Here is a 21,184-nt window from a genome sequence, read left to right on the forward strand (position 1 = left end):
AGATCACCTCCATGTGGGTAGCGCACCACAGCCACCACAGTAACCTCAGCTGCCATGAAAGTGGATAGACACCACAACCACCGTGCAGATGGTCTGCCAGCCACTGGAGTGCATTGACACAAGGAGAGTCACCAGCAGAGAGAAAGAAGAGGATGCCTCTCTCCATAAAGCCCATTCCAGAGTGACAGAAGAAACATCTGCTCTATGATAATATTGGGGGACCTGAACACACCTCTCAGCATTGGACAGATCATCTAGGCAACAAATCAAGAGTAACCACTACTCTTTCACAGGGAGAGAAGAAATCTAGGGTGATTAGAGGGGGGAGAGGGAGAGATTGGACAAGGGGCATAAAGAATAAGTATAATTTGTAACAATATATATGCTAGTAATATTGATTTATCAAACATGTCAACGTTGAATGCCAAAAATATGTATAATCAATTATGATTCAATAAAAATTTTTTTAAAAAACGTTTGCAGACAGTAACCAGAACTTATATTCATTCATTTGCAGTCCTTAAATGACTGAAATGCAGAATCTTACCCCCCTTCCTCCAAACAACAACCAAAAAAAACCCCAAAAAATCCATGTGCTGACATCCTAACCCCCAGGACCTCAGAATGTGACCTGTTCAGGGACAAGGCCTTTAAAGAGGTGATCACATTAAGATGAGGTCATTAGGGTGGGCTCTAATCCAATATGACTGGTGTCCTCACAAAAAGGGGGAATTGGGAGACAGACAAAGACAGAAGACGACATGAGGAAAGAGGCCTCAGAAGGATGCAAACCTGCTGACACCTTGATCTTGGACTTCCAGCCTCCAGAACCAGGAGAGAATAAGTTTGGGTTGTTTAAACCCCCCAGTTTGTGGAATTCTATTATGGCAGCACCCACATCGGGAAACTCCCCTCCTTCCAGGCCCCAGTTCCCTCATCTGTGCCTGGGGCAAAGCCAGGGTCACCGTCAGTGGCCCTGCATCCATTGCAGGATGGGGAAGAGGTGGGCGCAGGGACAAGGAGGAGGGGGTGGGCTGGGGGCCCTTCACCATCACCAGCCTGGAGCACAGCCTCACTGCCCCCGCCTGCTCGACCGTGAACGTGAGACCTCTACAAGCGTTTCTTGCTCTTTTGTGAAGCAGGCTTCTTGGCGCACAATGAGGCTTCATTTATCAGCCCGGCAGGGGAGTTCACCAGAGGCCCCAGCGTCAATTACAGCCACCCGCAGCCCAGTCCGGCTGGGCACAGAGAATCCACAGGAGAAATAATAACGTGGACCGAGTCTTGAGATGAATCATCGCAGAGGAAGCAGCTGTGTTGATGAAATTTTAAAGCCGACATGAGAAAGAAAATACGAACTGCCATATAGTCATTTAGTCTGAACACTCGGGCACATTTTTAATTAAAGCTATTTTGGAGTTAAATAGAGGCCACAGGGAGTGGGGGGACACTGAGGGGCCGGAATCCAGTGAGGCTGTGTGCCCTCCCACCCAAACCTCAAAGCCACGTCACCTTATGATATTTCAAAGAATATTCCTCTCTCCTGCTTTTTGCCAACAGGAAGGCTCCCTGCTTTGTGCGAAGCTGGAGCTTTCTGCACAATTTGATTTCACTGACAAGATTTAAACACCAGAATCATAAAATTTCACATGCCAGAGAAGAAGACAGCATTCCACTCATGGTTGTAATCTGTTCCTTCAAGATTCTCAAACGTCAAACGTGGTCATCCAGCCATCCCTCGATCACCTCCAAAGATGGTCCCCTTACTCCCTGGTGAAGCGGCTTCCCTTGGTTAAGCAGACCTTCCTTATTCTGAGCAAGAACCAGCTTCCCCTCCTGGCCTAGGTGCACCCACCCAGTTTAGCTGTGCTGAGTGTTGGGGACACAGACGCAGCCACTCAGACCCCATAGCCCTGTCCTCCAACAGCTGACAGACCAGCAGAGGTAGGGGCCAGGACCCACAAGGCAGGTCACAATGCCCTCTCAGCAAAGCCAGGCAGCCCAGGGACTGAGAGAACTCAGAGCAAGCACAGAGCCACCTGCGGGTGGTCAGGGAGGGCTGCTGGAAGGAGGCCACACCTGAGCTGGGAGCCCAGGAAGGAAAGAGTAGGAGCCCGGGAGAAGAAGGCAAGGTAAACCCAAGACCACGACTCTCATCGTGGGCTGAGCCCTGCCTCGGGGTTCTCCCCACATCCACTGTCTGCCAGCAGCCCCCTCCATGCACATGAGTCTTGCTGGCTGAGACAAAGAGGAGGTCAGGCAGGGACAAGGGCAAGACTGGACCGCAAGTTCCCTGAGGGCAGACCTAGGCCTGGTCATCCCTGCAGCCCCAGAGTCAGGAGCACAGTGGGGAGTCAATTACACACTGAAGGAGTGTGTGCCCATTTTATGGATGAGCAAACAGAGGCCTGGTGAGAGAAAATGGCTTGAGAAGCCTCATAAAGCTGATGCCATGGGAGCCACCCCACGAATCCCAAGGCAGGCCAGATATCAACTGCCACTTGGAAGCCCTGAGCAGGCCAGAGGCTTCTTCTCTCACGCTGTCTCTCTCTGTCTCTCTCCTGAGTGGCTCAGAACAGTAGTGGTCCCCTCTACAGCCAGCAGCACCTGCACACCCTCAAGGCCCAGTGCTGGCAGCTGCAGGGGCAGGGCCAACAGGAACCTTGTTCACGATCCTGGAAACTTTCTGGCTTTGCCGACGCCACCAGCTCCCAGGCCTTTGCTGACTGTGAGGGTCAGGGCCAGTCCCCTGCTGCGTTGTGGGGACAGGGACAGGAAGGTGTGCCATGCAACGGGGCCAGGGCCCCAGCACTATGCAGCCTCCCCTTTCTTGAGATGCTGGGATGCCCTGACACCCACTTACTGGGAGACCCTGGGCAAGACCCCCTCATGTCACAGAGTCTACTCTGAAGAAGAAAATGGGGAGGGGACCTTGGTGCCCCTTCCTCCACAGCACACACAGACACACACAAGCTCATTCAGCCAGACTGGTGCAGCCTCATAAGGCCACTGACCAGAGGGCCTGAGGTTCAGCCACCAGAACGTGGTCCTGGCCTTCATTGTGCAGAGCAGTGGCCCGTCCCCAGGAGCTGGCATTGCTATTCCCTGGAAGGAGTGACTCCCTCCCCTACTTCCAAAGCCAAGGTCCCCTGAGCCCTGGTGCTGCCCCTTCCGGCCCCACCCCCAATACTGCTGGTACCACTTCTGCCCACTGCTCCCACAGTCCACCCCACAAGTGGCCCATGTCAGGCCATGTGGACTGTTTGGGTCTAGGAAGCCCCATCCCACAACCAGGCAAGACCCCAGCCCCTCCCTCCCTCTCCAGCCCCGAGCAGCCAGCACACACTGCGGCCAAAGCCTTTCTGCCATGCAGCTGCTTAAACCAACATATAAAATCATAAAAACAGCCTTGCAAGTCGATGCCTGACCATGCACTTGAGTGTGTGTGTGGTGGTCGTGGGGGCATGGTGGACAGTGAGGAAGAATCCAAATGGGAAACGTGTACTCTGCTAAGTCCTGCTGCACTATGGGGACCGTCCATGTGGCCCATGCGGGGCGAGACAGGGGATGACAGTGGTGGGGGCTGCACTCCATGCTTGGGGGCCAGGAGCCTCCTGGCAGGCCCCTAGCAGGCGGAGAGGGTGCCAGGGGCATCCTGAGCAGGGCAGTGGGCACCAAGCCTGGCTGGTCACCTAGCAACGAGACCAGGCAGCTGAGCCATCCTGGGGGTTGGTTCCCAGAGAAACGCTTTGGGCATCCTGGGCTGGCTGCTCAGGGGCCAGCAGACACGGCTGGGACTGACTGCTTCTCCCACCTCGATGGCCCGTCTGCCAGAGGGGCAAAGCAGCCCATTTCTTCACCACCTGTGTGTTCCTCACCAGCTCTGGGACAGGCCCAGTGCCAACCCCGAGGAATTTGCAGACCACTGGGAGACAGCCAGCATGGGAAGGCTGTGGCGGAGTGAAGCTCCGGAGGCCATGGAAGCCAGGATGAGGTCCGTGACCCCGGCTTTCCAGGAGGTGACTCGGTAGGAGTGGGGATGGGGCAGGTATGGGCGCCAAGGGGGAAGGGAGCCCAGGTCAGCTGGGGATGGGGGAGCACAGAGAGGTGGCCCTCAGGTGCAGTAGCCACCACCACCCGCAGTCAGCCTACCTGTGTGAGGAGCTTGTCACCTTCCAGCAACTTCACCTTGGTCTCCAGCTGCCTGATGTAGGTGGACGAGGGATCTATAAGGACACGAGAAGAAGGGAGGGCATGTTAACCTCCAGCAGATTCGTCTCGCATGGCAGCCACCCCCACGCCCCCGGCTGTGGGCCTCTGAGCCTGGCTTCCTGGACACTCACTGCCAGGGGGCAGCCCACCCCAGGGTCTGGGGTCCAGAGAACCCCTCTCCCCTATGTGGTGGGTAAACTGAGGCTCCAGAGTATACCAAGCCAGTATCTGGGTTCTCTACCCTGCCTCACCTGATCCACAGGTGAGCTGATTACGACCTGGGAGTGTCTTACAAACGATTGGTACCAGGTGGCACATATGGCAGGTGAGCCGCTGCCCTCCTGTGCAGCTCTTTTACTGATGACAGCAGCCAGGAGCCAGGTGCCAGGCCACAAACCCCAGTGAGACACTCAGTGGAGCCCGTCACAGGTCCCTGTTTCTGAATGAGGGCCAGGGGAGGCCACACAGACCACCGCTGCTGGGGTGAAACCCACCCACCCCCACACACTGACCCCGTTTTCCATCACATCAGAAAAGCAGGCAAAATCCCAGCCTCTCCGGCACCTCCACCCCATGACCCAGGTCCTGCCTCCCCACCAAGAGGGAGGGAGCTGCCTCGGTGGAGGCCAAGGGCAACTCAGGCAGAAGGGCCGGGGACGTGGAAGGCAGGGTGGGCGCGCAAGGACCAAAAGGTAACAGCAGGCTGGGACGGAGGAGGAAAGAGGGGCTGCAAGACCTTTCCCGAGCACCTCTGTGAGCCGGACAATGTGGGGCACCTCACCCGGTGGCCACACAGCCACATGGTAAGGGACAGGCTATTATGCCTCTTACCAGAGGTCATACCCTGCCCATCCTCCTGGCTGGTCACTGAGCCTCCTGCTATACCCACCTCCAACAGGACACAGGGTCTTCTCAGATTCACATCACTGACCCTTGCTCTCAGAAGATGTCAGACATCAGACCCTTCAACCAAAGCCAGCTGTCTAATCCTACCAGGGGGGCTTCAGGGTCGGGGGACAGGCCCCATGGGCTTTTATCGTTCGTGGGTGGGCAGAGGGGGCTTGAGTGCTGCTGGGGACAAGCCAGGAATTCCATGGTAACCGCGTGAATAATGAAGCATCTGTCCACCCCCCCCACATGTAGCCGTCATGACCCCAGACGAGCCCACCCCTTGGTGTCCTGGTGTTTAACGTGGACACCATCCCCTGCCCTCCGAGCCCACAGGCTCACATGAGGCGTGATGTGGAGCCCACTAGTGCTCAGTTAAGACATAAGTGGGCACCGGCCCCCTTCCTAGGAATGCATGGGCTTGGCCAAGGCCCCACACGCTGCTGCCCGGTGGGGTGCTCCAGCTCCCCCACCCCACACCCACATAGATGCCCATTCTGCTTGTGCCCTCGACCTGCCTGCTGGGGGTCCCTGTGTTCCCGAAACACACCTGGAGGACTCTCAGGAGCCCCCGCCCACTCGGCCCAGGACCAGGCCAGGGCCCAGCCCCAGGCAGGAATGGGGATGCCCGAAGCCCGGCCCCTCTCACTGCTGGAGAATTGCACCAACCAGACTCCTCTCTCCTCCTCCAGTCCCCACAGTCACCTCTCAGGAATGTGGAACCTCCCAGAGAGGACAGGAGGGCCGCTGCCCAGCCAGGCCCGGCCCACCCACACACTCAGGGGTGACAGCAGTAACCCCACAGCACACCCCTGCACAGGGTAGCCCTGCTGCAGGCTCCAGCCTCAGCGCACCTCTCCGATAGCTCCACACGACAGCCAGTGAAACGAGGTTCCAGGTAGAAAAGTGACTTGTGGCCAGCACATTTCAGAGAAGCAGGGGAGATGGGATTTGGTCTGAGGCATGTGACTGTAGTCAGACCCTGCGTGCTGTGACTTGGCAGGTGACCCTGGCCAGCCCTGGTGGCCACAACTTGTAAAATGGGTTCACTCAAACCCTTCTTTGGTCGGCAGTCACTACAGTCCATGTCCCGTGCCTGTCCCCTACCTTCCTTCCCCAGACTCAGTTTACTTATTGGTCAATCAACATTGATAAGCGGCTCCCACACAAACAGGCAAAATGGATAAAAGCCTCGGTGTGCAGGATGCACTGGGCCCCTCTGAGCATGTGGAGAGATGGGGTGCAGCCTGGGTTCCCCAAACCTTCTTGCCCTTTATCATATTAACAGCAGGGGTCCCTGGAACACCAGCTGGGCAGCAACAGACCAGCTAAATGCCAAAAACCCTTCCAGCTCTCTCATCCTGACTGAGTTATGACAAGAAGATGCCAAAGATCACCTGATCCATGTGTGGTCTCCCTCTGGGAGTGCCCACCACCCCATGTGTGACACACAGCCCACCTGCATCTGGCACCTTGATGAAGACTTGCAAGGGACAAAGTGCTCCCACTCACTGGTGGGTGAGCCTTCTAGCCCCTCCCCCACCATCCAGGCCAACCCCTGCAGGTCAATCCTCGGGACCCAGAGTTTCTGGCCACCCCAGGCAGAGCTGGCAGCACCAAGCCTTTGGAGAGAAGCTGGAACAGACAGAACGAAAACGCCATCCTTTGTCAACTTCTGGATACTCCGCTACAACCCAGTCCTCAGGCACAACCAAAAGTCCCCTGCTCGCCACAGCCACCACCCCCACCATGGGACAGTGCTCCCAGGCACAGCCCCGAGCCAGGAGGAGGATCAGCCATGCATGTGTGACCAACAGCCAGAGATGGGACACTAAACCGTGCACTGCTCTTTACAGACACAGAATCCCCCAGAAGGCGAGCATGCTGCACCCATCTCGCTCCACCGATTCCCATGGGGTGAGCCAGGAGCTCCCAGCTTTCCCTCCTCAGTCAGACCGCAGTCGGAATCGTGGGTGGGGGCCCAAGGCTGCAGATGTGCTGCCCAGACTCAGCACCCACACCGGGTGTCCTGCTCCTGTCTCAACGAGCTGTCCCCTCAGCCACAGCTGGGGTCTAACACCCACCTTGCAGGATGGCAGTGAGAAATAATGAGCAGTGACAGAGCCATACCCAGGAGGAGGAGCACAGATGGCCCCAGAGGCCCACCAAGCCAGCTGTCCTCCCTGTGGGGACATATGTGGGCACTCACAGAGGCCACCTCTATGGCCCCAGACCACAGAGCTGCCCCCACTAAATCCATCTGCTCAGGTTTACCCAAAGCCCCAAGCAGCTGCACAGAACAAAATACACCTCGGACCACCAAGATTTGTTGGGTTTTCTACTTTAAACTTAATTTAACTTAATGTGATCTTGTGTGGCTGGCTGGCACAGCGACTGAACCCTGGACCTGAGCGTTAGCACCACCACGCTCTACCCAGCTGAGCTACCTGGCCAACCCCTTCTTTTTAATTTCAAAAGAACAATGTAACAGTCTTTAAAAAATTTTAGACTATCCAATAATTCCAGTGGAATCAATCCTTAAGGATTAATTCTCATTATAAAGAATGCAGACCGTGTGATAGTGGCCAAAACTGGGAATAACTATTTGTGTCCAACAATAGCAGAGAGTTCCACCCTGTCATCAGTAAAATGATGTTTAGAAAGAGTATCCTGCCTAAACAACATGAAAAAACTCTTAAAATGCCAGTGGAAAGAACTGGACACAAAATTATATGTAGAACGGCTGCTATGTTTAAAAATATCTATGCACTGGAATAAATTCAGGAAGGGAAGCACGTAGAAATATTGATGGACGGTGGCATTCAGAGGAGGGAATGAGAATTTTTTAATTTATTTTTTTTTTATTTATTTTTATTCATACCATTTCTTGCTACTTTTCAAATAATCTAGAGTGGGGAGAAATCTTTCTTTTATAAAAAAAAAAAAAAAGGAACAGATTACACTATACTAGCACCTGCACGTCACACAGCTCCCACTGACGCCTGACCTCGTCCCCACACTCAGCCTCCCGAACCAGGCTCTCTGTGCTGCAGGAGCCTGGGAGCAAGGTGGACCCTCCCGGGTGGGGGCTGGAGGACAGGCAACCCCAGGAAGAGCTGACTCCGGGGAGGACCAGCCTTCCCGGCAGCCTCGCGACTCATGACCCACTGGGCGCCTGTGAGCCCCAGCCTCTTAAAGATGAGCATGTAATTAAATTAATCCCAGGGTTTACAGTAATGAGGGCTGGAGCCACCGGGGAGGGAAGCATCATTTCCTGGCTTGGCTGCTTGTGGGCAGAATGAGGGAGGTGACCACAGAAGGGACCCTGGGCTAGGTGGGCCAAGGTGTCCTCTCAGATGCTCCCCTGTCCATGCCCCAGGACCCATCACGATCCAACTTCTGCCTAGGGAGGGGGTCTCCTGCAACATTCTCACTCCCAGGAGCCAGACATCAGCTCTTGCTTCGCCCCTCCACGCAGCCTATGGGTGGGTGGGGGTCACAAGCCTGCAGAGTGTGCCAAGCCCCTCCCCACCGGCACTGTTCTGGCTCCATCCATCCAGGAGCCCTGTGCTGGGTCCTACCACTGCAGCCCTGCCTTCTCAGAAGCTGTGGGGTGGCAGCCAGGTCACATGGCCCCTCCAGGCCTGGTTCCCTCCCTGGCAAGACGATATCACCACCACCCCCCACTCCCTTACAGCCTCTGCTATGTCCAGGCTGGAAGTACTGGGGGCCAGCAGCCAGGTCCAGTCATCTCCACAACCCCCGCCACACCCAGCTTGGCACTTAGCACATAGTAGGCTCTCAGAAGAAGTCTGAAGTCTTAACAGGAACTCATCCCACCAAGAGGGTCAGGACAGCTGGCCTGAAGGAGTCTGTTCTCGGGCTGCCTCCTTGTGTCTCAATCCTACAAGCTCCCACCGGCCACAGCAGCAGCCACGATGAGCTCCTGAGGAGCGTGCGGCCTGTGTGTGTGACATGGCACCCCTGCCCCAGGGGGGGAGGAAGACCTCAGACAGCAGAGCATTTGGGGAAGAGGCACATGCACTTAGATCTGATTCCCGGAATTTTACACTGTTATCTCATGCCAACCTCCCCATGATCCTACATCTTAGGCTGGTGCCTCCGAAGCAGGCCCAGAGGCAAGGAATCAAGTCCAAGTGGGTTATTCAGGAGGTGACCCCAGGAAGCCCAGGTCGGGGAGTGGGGATGTGAAGTGGGGAAGGGGGTAAGCTAGTGCCGGGGCGTCAACCCCACTGGGAGCTCTGGGGGCCTTGGAGTCACCCCGCATGCCCCGGGACTCCCTGGTGTGGGTGTTAATGGCCCAGCACTGCCCCTCTGCAGAGTGGATGGGAAAAGCTCCCAGGAAGAGCTGTGGGTGCAGCAGGAGAAGTAGGCAGTGGATCCAGAAGTGGCGAGTGCCTCTGGGTCTGGGCAGGGCACCAGCAGTGTCTGCGACAGCTTAGGAGGAAGTGTGGTTCATCTTCTCCCCATAGAAGCACTGGAGGCGCGAGGAGCGGCCATAGTGACACATGGTGACACACAGGGCCTGACTCTCTAGTCGCTGCCCCCTCCAAGGGTCCCCACCAGCTCTGCCTACCTTCCAGGCCTCTCCTCCCGAGCAGGGTCCTACATCACAGCTTCGCTGCCCTTGTCACTTTCTGCAAGGTCTGGGGACAGGCAGGCTTGTGGCAGGTCATTAACAGGAGACCCAGCCACAGCAGGCCTTAGGCCTCCTCCGTGGGGCTTACACCCAGCAGCCCTGGTGGCGCTGCATGAGATGGCTGACATTTCCACAACCGACCGACCGTGCAGCAGCTCAGTTGATGACATTCCCTCTCCTTCCACTTCATTAAGAGGCTCGGCTGCAGCCTCAGGGCCGGTGGCTCCATGGGGTGGAAGGGCCTGGTTAGAGGGAAGTCCCCCTCCCCAACATTCACAGGTTTCCTTTCCTCTCCGGCCTCAGAGGATGAGAGCAGCTCCTGAGAGCATCCCCTTCCCACAAGCTGGTGCCTCACTTCTCTCCTCTCCTCCTCCTGCCACCAGCACTTACCTGGCAGGGGCAGGTGCAGTGCCCACATACACCTGGCATGAAGGCAGTACACAACCGAGAGCCTCCAGAAGGAACACCTGCAGCACCTCGCACTAGGACGACCCCCGACACACACACGCACATGCACACACAAAGCAGGCTGTGGAAATCGACCAGGCAGGCCTGGGAGACATCCCCCATTCTGCCACCGTGGAGCCACCTCACTCTCCCATTTCCTTTGCATGACACAGTGGACCTGTCCTCCTTGACACATGCAAAGCCGCTCCTCTCACGGTAACTTCACACCTTTCCCACCACAGGGTGGTATCATCACCTCCCACAAAGCACGGGAACAAGGTGCACCAAGTCACACAGGCAGGGTAGGGGCAGGGGGCGCCAGGCTCCAGATGCTAAACCCCGTGCTCTTGAGACCACCAACCGCAGGTAGCTCCAAGCACCAGGGGCAGCAAGCGAGATGGGGTCATTGCGGCGAGACCAGTCAGTAACCACGCACACTTGCTGAGCACCAGCCGTGGGCCTTACATGCATTAGTCCTCATCATTTCTCACTGTGAGGCAGGCCAGTTTCCAGCTGAAGAAAACTGAGGCTCAGGGACGTAAGTGGCAGACACAGCCAGGGAATGGGGTCTCCATGGCAGGCTCTAAGTGCAGCCGACAGCCTCCTCTGCCCAGGCAGCCTTCCCCACCAACACCCAGCTCAGCACCACCTATCCAGGACTCGGGACGACAGCAAAGGCCACACTGGCCATGCTCCCTGCAGTGCCCCTTCCTACTTGGAAGCAGCTGTCCTTGGCCAGTGCTCTGTTCCTGGGCAGCTACTGCCAGCATGCCAGGCTCAGCAGGTCTTGGGGCTGCACATTCCTAGCTGCCCCGCACCTCTGAAGCATGAGAACTGCCAGGCCCAGGACACTGGCTTGTGTGGGTCCACTCAAGGGCCCTCCTGGGCTGATCTGGCAGAACCCAGAGATGGTCCTGACTTCTCAGAGGACTTGGAGAACATTGCAACTCCAGGCCTGTCTACTTCCCAGACCTTTGGTCCCAAAGGTCAATAAAGGAATGATTCTTGCAAAGCAGAGAGCCTCCAAATCTGGGACCCAATTTCATGACAGTCCAGGCTACCAGTGGGATGGTGAGCTCCCCATCACTAGGGGGGAGAAGGTAGAGCTGAATGGCCTCTGCTCAGGCACCGTCTGCTGGATGGAAGCCTCTGGAACACTGAAGGCTCCCAAGGTGTCCATGAGGAGGACACAGGAAAGCTTACCCAGCTCAATGCCAGATGAGCTCACTCTGTTCCCTCTAATCCTCACAGGGACCCACCAGGAAGGTGGCAGAACCCCACCTTACAGAGGAGAAAGGGGTGCTCAGAGTGGATAGTCTGCCCAAGGTCACAAAGCCAGACACCGGCAGGACTAGGTGTGAAACGCATCCTTGTCCAAAGGCATGGTCCCCTTCTGTGAGGGACCCTCAGCCTAATGAAGGGGATATGGGAATAACCACATCCACTGAAGGGCAAAGAGGGGAGGGAAGAGGTGCAGCCTAGGGGTGAGGGGCAGAGAACAGGGGTATGCTGACCAGGAGAAACCAGGGAGTCCTTCCTGAAGGAGGTGGCACTCGAGCTGAGCACTGAAGAGCGAGCCGGACTCTGATAGGCAGACGGGGGGAGTGGGAGATGGAAGGCTGGTCTGAGCTGAGGGCACAGCCTGAGCAAAGGTGGGGAGGTGGGACCACGACGGTACAGGAGCACCTGTGCCGGTGCCCGTTAGCATCAGGGGCTGTGCCAGTCCCGGCTGCCTCCGGCAGACATCGCAGCCCCAGAGGAGCAGACAATGTGAAACAGGCATTATTTATGGATGAAGTAAGAGGGATGTGTCAGGGGAGCACCGGGTTCCTGTGTGAATGCCTCTTGGCGATGGCAGCACCGAGCCAGGAAGGCTGGGAGGTTGGGCACCTTCCCCTGAGTTGCCACAGACCACGGGGTGGGTGTGCAGCGTGGTGCAGGCCACAGCAGTGGGCTGCGAGCTCCGCGATGACACCAGCACCCTGACCATGGGAAAGAGTCCTCCTGCCCCTCAGGGCATTCGGAAGAGACCTGTCTTTCCCACTCACACACAAATTTTACCAAGCACCTACTGTGTGCCAACACTCACTGAGCAAAATGCCATCACCCCTGTAATCCTCACACCAAGCTGAGGAGGTTTATCTTCTTCCTGCTATGCCTGTTTTATTGATGAAAAGCCTGAGACTCCGAGAGGTTAAGCAGCAAACACAAGGTCACACAGTGAAAACACTGCAGGGCTAGGATTTAAAACCAGATCCATCTTCAGCCAAAGCTCTTTACAACCTGCCTCACAGCTCCCCCGCCCCCAGCCCTGGGGGTCCAGCACAATGTCCCTGTGCCCCTCAGAATGTCATCACCATGGACATCAGGGCTGCTCATTCTGAGCACTGACCTATGAGGAGGAATAGCAACTTTCACCCGCTCCATCAATGAAGAAACGGGTTCAGAGGGGTCCAGTAACCGCCCAAACACAGAGCACATAAAAGCAGAGCTGAAATGTGTGTGTGTGTGTGTGTGTGTGTGTGTGTGTGTGTGTGTGTGTGTGTGTCTGTGTGTCTGTCTGTGTGTGTGTGTGTGTGTGTGTGTGTGTGTGTGTGTGTGTGTCCATCCGTCCGTCCCCAAGCCCACAGCTCCTCCAGGCCACCCAGAGGCAGAGGGGGAGGGCTTGGGAGACCACCTCTCTTCCCTCCCCCCTCCCCCAGAGCAGAAATTCTCTTCATGGTACATGGGGACGTGCAGCATCCAATGCAGGGCCCATGCTCCACTCTGGGCTCCATAATCCCCGACCCCATCTCTCCTCCAGGACGTCCCCTCTAAGGGCACCAGACAAGCCCCATGGTTCAGGCGTGAAAACACTTGATGTGAGTAAGGTTTTCAGTCTGAGCCAAAGACCCCGCAGCCTCTAGGCCCCACCGGGCCACCCACATCCCACAGGCTGGCACCCAGCCCCTCCTGCGATCCACCTCCATGCCCAGAGACGCAGGATCATGGAAACCTCGCCAATTCCACAACCAGAGCCACCCCGCACTCCCAGAGTTTGAGTAGAAATCAAACACGCAAAGGACGCCCTCCCCTTCCCAGCACCTGGAAACAAACAACTGCATTGATGGGAACTAGGATCTCCCTGCGCTGGCCACTTGTCCTCTCCTGAAGAGGCACATGCCTGTGCTCCCACTGCCATCTGTCCCCTGCATGCCAGGCACCGCTCTACTGCAGGCTAGGGATGCCCACAACTGGGCGGTCTGCCTATCCCCAGCTTTGGGGTCACAGAGGCACCCAGCATTTCATTCCAGGAAAAGCCACAGGGCTTCCCCACAGGCACTGAAGCCCGGAGCGAGCGGCCCTGCAGGAAGTCCTGTTCCGACCCGGTGCATTTAGAGTGTGCCCCAGGTTGCATCTGCCTGGTAGCCACCGGTGTTCTCAAACCAAAAACTCAAATTCAGTTCTCCCTCTACTGCTTGAGAAAACTGACAAGCCAAATTAAAATTGTGTGATTGTTTCAAAACGGGGAAAAAGGAGAGCAGAGAACTCCTTCCCTGTGCCTTCAAATCCTGCATCTGGAAATTAACCTCTGTGTGTGCAGGTGACAGTGCAGGTATTGTTCATGTCCAGCAAGGACAACTGTGTGCCCATCACACTCCCCCACCAACCCCAATTTCACTCATAATGATTGGGAATTATTGCTGGAGACTGGTTGTGTGCAGATGTCAGCCGGCCCCGCCAGACAGGGACGCCTTACCACACAGAGGACACATCACACTAAGCCTCAGTGCTGGACTGCACCATACGCCCACTTGGCTCTCCTGAGGAGCTTTTAAAATCTGATCTCTTCCCCAGAGACCAACTAAACTGGACTCTCTAGGGAGGGGCCTGGGCACCAGTATTCCCGCATCAGTATTCTAATGTGCTCCAGGGCTTGGGACCCCTGATCTATGCTCTGCGATGACTGTTCAAATCATTCAGCTCTCAGCCTCCATCCCCAAGGGACCCCGCGCCCTTCTAGTCCTAACTATTAATTACTGGGGCTGAATGCACAGCAAATGCAACCAAAGCTACAGGGATCATGATGAGACTAATCGTGCAGGACCGAAGTCTGGAGGGAGGGGAGAATAAACAAGCCTTACTGAGCCCTGGGATGTAGGCGCCAAGCCCCTGCTAACATGAAGGGGAGACCTTGCTGGTTTCAGTAGAAAGGGGGAGTTGCTTTCATTACTAGATGTCAACCAAGTCTCTACTGAGTGCCAGGCACTGCATGGGGAGCTGGTGGGGCCAGAATGATTCCCCCACAGTCCTGCCTCCTGAGCCCACCATCCAGCAGAAAAAAACAGCAGGGAGGCACCAGAGGGGTCAGGACACCAGGGGACTTTCCAGCCATGTGCAGAGGTGGGAGGTGTGGGAGGTGAAGTCAACTCAGGAATCTGGGAAAGTGTAGGTGTGGTTGGGTCATTAGAGCAGCTAGAGGTGAGGTTGGTGGTAAGATCCCTCAGCAGGGCTTCACCCTGTGGGTGGGCAGCAGCGGTGGGAATCAAAGTCTCCAGACCAAGAGAAAGGGGGGGCTCTAAGCGGTTCCATCTGGCAGCAGTGAAACATCTGGACAGCGTTTCACTGACATACTAAAAACAAGAATAAATCCTCACGAGCCAGGTGGTAGGACCCCTGGGGCAGTGTGAGTTCAAAGAAGAGACTCTGTGTGGACTGGTCTCTCTGGGAAACACAACAATGCCACGTGGAGGCACAGGTAGGAGCCCAGAAAAGACTGCACACCTGGTGTGTGTCTGGGGTGGTGTCTGCACCAGTGAGGAAAAGACAGAGTGTTTCGTGAATGGAGCTGCAGCAACTAGCTGTCCATCTAGAAAGGAGTAAAACTCGATCCCAACCTCACACCATACACAGAGAGCAGTTCCAGGAAGCTCAGAGAGTCCTATGTGAAAAAACAACTTAAAAACTTGAGCTTTTCCAATACATGGTACAACATGGTTGAACCTTGACAACTTTATGCTACAGGAAAGAAGCCAGACACCAAAGGCCACATATTGTACAATTCCATTTATATGAAATGTCCACAATAGGCAAATTCATAGAGACAGAACACAGATTAGTGGTTTTCAGGGGCCAGGCAAAGGCGGAATGAGGAGTGACTGCTAATGCAAGTGGGGTCTTTTTCCTGAGGTGATAAAAATGATCTGGAATTAGATGGTGGTGATGGTTGTACACCCTGTAAATTTACTAAAAACCACTGAATTGTGTATTTTCTCATATACAGATAAATATGAAGGTACTTCAAAAAGTTTGTGGAAAGATTTGTATTATCTTTTTTGAAAATGTATTTTAAACCAAATTGTATTCTATTTTTCCATAAACTCTTTAAAGTACCCTCACATACAATGTGAATATATATAATGTGAATTCTATCTCAAAAAAGCTGTTATTAAAAAAGAGGTTTTTTTAAATTCGAGCTTTCAGGTAGGAAAGGATTTCTTATTCAAGAAACAAAAAGAATAAACCATAAAGGGAAAGACCATCAAACCCAACTGTATGAATATTAAAAACCCTGCCTGACAACAGATACATGAGCCAAGCTAGGAGACAGGCTGCCATCTGGGAGGAGCTATGTGCAAGTCCCATCTCAGAATGGATAAAGGACCGTGCAGAACACACGCGGGATTCCCACAGTCGGTAAGGAAATGCAGGAGAGAGCTGAGTCACAAAAGAGGAAACACAAATGGCCAAGAGGTAGGTGAGAAGATGCCCAACCACACATGTCGCCAAGGAACACAAATGAGACGATGAGGTGCCACTTCAGTCACTGAGTGATAGGAATAAAAATGGGATGCCATGTGATGGAGAGCATGTGAGAAACAGGGCACCGCATGCAGGACGCTGACCAGCACCGCAGGTAAGAGAGTGGCCTGGCTCTGCTCCCTGCACCTGGGGATGCCACACCCTCATGAACCTCCAGCACATGTGCCCGACGACATGGGCTGAGAACACGTCCACCAGCACCAGGTGCTGAGTGGAAAACTGGAAACCGCCTGAATGACCTCCCCAGGACAGCAGATAAACTGTAGTTTAACCAAACAATGAAATACTACACCCAGATAAAAATCAATGAACTAGTCACACGTATCAACAGGGACACATCTCAAAAACACCTATGGCGGGGGGGACGGGGGCAGGTTACGGAAGGACACATAATGTGACAGCATTTATATAAAGTCTGAAAACCTGCAAAGCATCATCGTACATTGTTTATAGATCCCTGCCATGCGGGAGAAATAAAAAACTATGCACAAGAATAATAAGCATAAATCCCGCTCTCTCCGGGAAGGGAGAGGTGGGGGGTGGGGGTGGAATGACACACGAGATAGCTCAACTGTACCTGTCAAGCTTGATTTCTTAAAAGGAAAAGATCTGAAGCTGAAATGCTTTACTGTTGGCAGCGTGATGAAGGTGGGCTGCGGAATAACACTTGTCTCATTATTCTCCAAGCTCACTGCTTTTAATAGAGTTCTTAATAAAAAAACAAGTTAAAGAAAGAAAAGTCTGGGCAGCACAACAGACCCTCCAGAAAAGACACTGGAAACTCCTGATGTCATAACACCTCTACCCAGGTCTCAAGTCCCAGGCCACTTATGGAAAACTTCACACACATCCCCGGCAATGGCCTCCTTTGGTGCCAACCCACCCCCAGTGGGGGCAGCCCCCAAACAGCAGGTCTAGAGCCCATGGGAAAAGGGGGGTGCCCACTGGGATTGGCCTGGGAGGCAGGAAGCTGTCCAGCAATAGAAAGTCACCTGCCAGCAGACAGACGTCCAGAGCAGCCCACCCCGCCCCCCGCCCCAACCTGCTCTGTAATCTTGAACAAGCCCCTTCCCATTCCCAGGCCCCAGAGAAATGAGGGCAGGAGGCCCAGGGGGCTCAGAGGGCAGGACAGGGACGCAACCCGGTCTCCTGCAAAACAGCGTCCCTGCAATTAGGCAGGGCAGCGAGGACCCGCCCAGTGAGAAGGGAGACAGACTCGCTGTGGACACAGCAAACTAGGCTTCCCGTTCGCTTCACATAAAACCAACAGCAGGGCGATTGTTGACCAAAATGATCATCGACAAGCCCAGCTTCATGGTGCCAGCCTCCCAGAGGTCCTGAGGAGGGAGCATTCTTCCAGCCGTGGCGAAGGACCAGCTCCTTTCAGACCCAGGGCATGTTACGAGAGGAGATCATTGGTGCCAAGCGAGGCAAACAACAGAGGCTGTGTGCACGTGACAGCTGCTGCGATTTCTGTTCAGAAGGGATGGTGCAGCAAGCGGGGAGAAACTGGGTCACGAGTCCCCGCCCGGCATCACCTTCCATGCAATCTCAGGCCTCAGTTTCCCCAAATGACAATATAAAGGCCTTGTTCTACATAAAGTCCCAGCCTGGGCTTGGGGGCTTTAATCAGCAGAATAACGTTCTCTAAAGATGCCCACACCCTAACCCCGAGAATCTGTGAATATGTGACCTCACATGGCAAAAGGGGCTTTGCAGGTGAGATTAAGGTTACAGAACACAAAATGGGAGATTAGCCTAGATTATCTGGGCGGGCTCAATCTAAACGCAAGGATGCTTAAAAACAGAAAGACTTTCCCAGCAGAGGTCGGAGGAAGGTGGGACTGTGAAAGGATGGTCAGACCACTGGCTTGGAAGATGGGGAATAGGCCACTCGACAAGGAACACAGGTGGCTTCTAGAACGTGAAAAAGGCAGGCAAATGAATTCTGTCCTCGAGCCTCCAGAAGGGACTGCAGCCCTGCTGACACCTTGATTTTAGCCCCTCCAGAACCAAATGATAATAAATTTGTGTTGCTTAGGCCACCAAGGTTGTGATAATCTGTGACAGCAGCCATAGGAAACTAAAAGTCGTAGCTGTGTGACTTTAGGTTAGATGCCTAGCCACTCTGAGCCTCAGCTTCATTTAAAAATGAGATAAAAAACCAAACTTGCAGGCTGCTGTTGTGAGGACTAAGAGAGGTACCAGCTCTGAAAGCCCCTGGCACAGCACCTGGACTTAGTAGAAACTCCACAAAAACCGCCGCCTTGTCCTTCCCCTGCCCACACGCTGACCGCAGCACCCTGATGAGAAGGAACAGCAAACCAAGGCCTCCATGCTGCTGACCAAGGGCACGCCTGCCTCCAAGCCGAGCTGCCAGCACAGCTCACCATGGGGACAGGCCTGGGGTGCCCACGCCACACTCCCCCTGCACTGCATGACTGCCCACCTACGCCTGGCTCAACCAAGCCCCCAGCACCAACCTCCTTTTCAGATCTAGCAAAGGCTGGTGCGTCACAACAAACTTTACAAAGTGGGGCATGAATCTAACTTTGGAACATCACACTAGAAGGCTACTTGAAGCAAACATGGTGTCGCTCGTTCAGAACACGAATGCCCCTTGTCTGCTCTAAAGTTGAGACTTGCAGAGCATGGAGTACCGTGAGCACTGAGCTGGGCATGACGTGGAAACGAACCAAGGCTGGGTCTATAAATGGTAGAGAAGATGGCCTCCCAGCTGTGACGGACCCCGTGCTGGGTGAGGGGCATGAAGCCTTGGGGCTGGACAGACCCTAGAGACTGACCCCCACCACAGCCCCGTGTCCATGGTGCACAGTGGGCGCGCCACGAGCAGGTGAGCGAGCGAGCAGGCCAGGGCAGGTGGAGACCAGAGCCACCACGGCCAGGCTCCACCCTCGCCTCCCAGAAATCACCTTCCAGTTCAGAGCCCCCAGAAAACAGGGCTCCAGAGACAGTCCAGGCCAAATCCAGGTAGAAAGGCAGGTCCCAGGGTGGCCCTTGGATCCCAAAGAAGAAAGGAGGGTGACAAGAGGGGAAATGAATCACACCGCCAAATGCGGGACCTGGGACCATGGTGATGAGAACCCACAGCTAAATTGGAGGAGGCCACGGAAGATGTCCTTGGTCCAAGGCCACCTGGAGGTCTGATGTGAGATGGGTCTGATCTCCTACCAGGCCAGGTAAGCCTGCACCCCAAACACCCCCAGCCCATTGCCCATCAGGCTGTGAGCCACTTCCAGCTGCCCCCGCCATGCTGGGGAGGAGGTGGGCAGGACCTGGGCTGCACCCTGCCCTCCGCAGGGGTCACTGCAGGGGGCCTTCGTGAAGCTAGCTCCAGGAAGGCATGGACCACAGGGGCATGGACCAGTCCTTTGCAGGGAGGGGGGGGTGGAGTCCTGAGCCACTACAGCGTTGCAGAGAGCGACAGGCACAGAGTCAGCAGGTCTGGGTGGACTGTGTGTGCTGGGTAGGAGCAGCCCCACCCAAGCTTCAGTGTCCCCTTGGGACAGTGGGGACAAGGAAAGTACATGCACCCTGCACAACCCCTTCTGGAGAGGGCTTCAGCCAGCTGCACCGGCTGGCACTCAAGGGGGCTCTTGTGTCTGAGATGCAGAGGGGCTGCAGCCCTGCTTCCATACCCCAGTTCCATCCCTGTCTGCCCAGTTGGACAAAGAACCCTTAGGCCAAGCCACCTTTCACCTAGTAAATGCAGCTGAAAATACTGCCCTTTGGACCCAAATTTCTCCCCATGGGAGGAGGGGGGAGACCAGCTTCCAGGGTTCAAGGGTCACCTGCTCCCCTTGGCAGGGCTTGGAAAACCCTCTGCTTCCAGCATGGCTCTTGGCACTGTGACATCAGGGGATGTCCCAAAACAGGACCAATAGCCTAGGAGCCCACTGTCCTGTTGGTCAGGGACTTCATTACTCCAAACTACTGAGGATGGGCCAGGGAGTGTCATCCTCGACGGGAGAAGGACCCGGGGCCTCCCCTGGCCAAGTCAGCGTAGAAGGTCAGAGAGGCCTGGGGGTCAGCTGGGCCTCTCTGTAATCACAGAAATGCTGGTCCCACATCACAGTGTGTGACTAAGCATCTCTGACCCTCTCAGTGTCCTCATCTGTAAATGGAAAGGATGATGCCCTCTACTGGGCTGCTGAGAGGATGCTGGAAGGATTCTGGAACGCCCAGGCCAGACCCCTGTAGCTTAGGAATGCAGGTTGGGGGCGGGGGTACCACAAGTTCTGGGTTCAAATCTCAAATGAGCCATCTATTCCCTTCATGGCACTTGAGCAAGTGACTTCCCTCGGGCTTTAGCGTGGCCTCTGTAAAGGGAGGCCTACTTCCCAGAGCTGTCTTTTGGAGGAAACAAGGAAGCCTGCATCTGGCACCTTGCACAGGGTGGCCCCATGGATACTCCCAGGTTGCATGCTGAGCCCCGTGGGCATGGGTGGGAAGGGAGGGTCCAGGGCGGGGCTGGGCACCTATAGTCAGAGTCAGGGTGAGGCCCTGGTGCTGGGGGCAGGGTCTACCCACGGGAGCAGCCCCCCAGGGCAGTACCAGGGAAAATCCCCTCTGCCCATCCCCTCCCAGAGATTGGCCTGGACTTGAGGGCACAGGGACCAGGACCACAGTCCTGCCCTCTTCCACCCAAGGAAGTGGCCAATTCTGTGTTCTGGGATAGTGCAGGTGACCAGGACAGGACAGCCCCTTGCTCTCACAGTTGCAACAAGAGGACACCAGGTCTGCTGCAGACCCTCTTTCCCACCACGCAAGGCTGCGGTGTGGTCTGCTCCCCATGCTCGTCCAGTCTGTCCACACTGCTTTCCCACCTGAACTCCCCAGTGGCACCCACTCCAGCCTCCCCAACCTCCCTTCGCCCCCTGCCCCAGTGCCCACATCCCGACCCCAGAACTCTAGGAACTGAGGGTGACTGACTGTCCCAACACAGGAACTCCTCCACAGCCCTGTGCCTCTGTCCATGGCCTCTGCTTCTAGGGAGACCCACCCCCACCCATGCAACCCCTTCCAGCCCGGCAGGCGAGGCTCTGCTTGAATGTGCTGGGCCCAGTGCCCTGGAATATTTCTGATATTGGAGTGTGCAAGCTCCTGCAGGGCTGAGTCCGGCGTGGCATGTTTACCTCCAGCACCAAGCCCTGG

General features: G+C 55.4%; 1 protein-coding gene across 2 annotated transcripts in view; it reads right to left on the reverse strand.

Annotated features, from left to right (window-relative positions):
• CCDC85C (coiled-coil domain containing 85C) overlaps positions 1-21,184 on the reverse strand; it is an 82,208-nt gene that overhangs the window by 16,457 nt on the left and 44,567 nt on the right. For both annotated transcript variants that reach the window (XM_063090521.1, XM_063090520.1), the window contains exon 2: positions 4,153-4,226. In XM_063090521.1, the coding sequence (XP_062946591.1) occupies positions 4,153-4,226 (74 nt within the window). The remainder of the gene's footprint in view (positions 1-4,152; positions 4,227-21,184) is intronic.

Source organism: Cynocephalus volans, chromosome 3 (genome assembly GCF_027409185.1).
Source record: "Cynocephalus volans isolate mCynVol1 chromosome 3, mCynVol1.pri, whole genome shotgun sequence".
Classification (NCBI taxonomy): domain Eukaryota; kingdom Metazoa; phylum Chordata; class Mammalia; order Dermoptera; family Cynocephalidae; genus Cynocephalus; species Cynocephalus volans.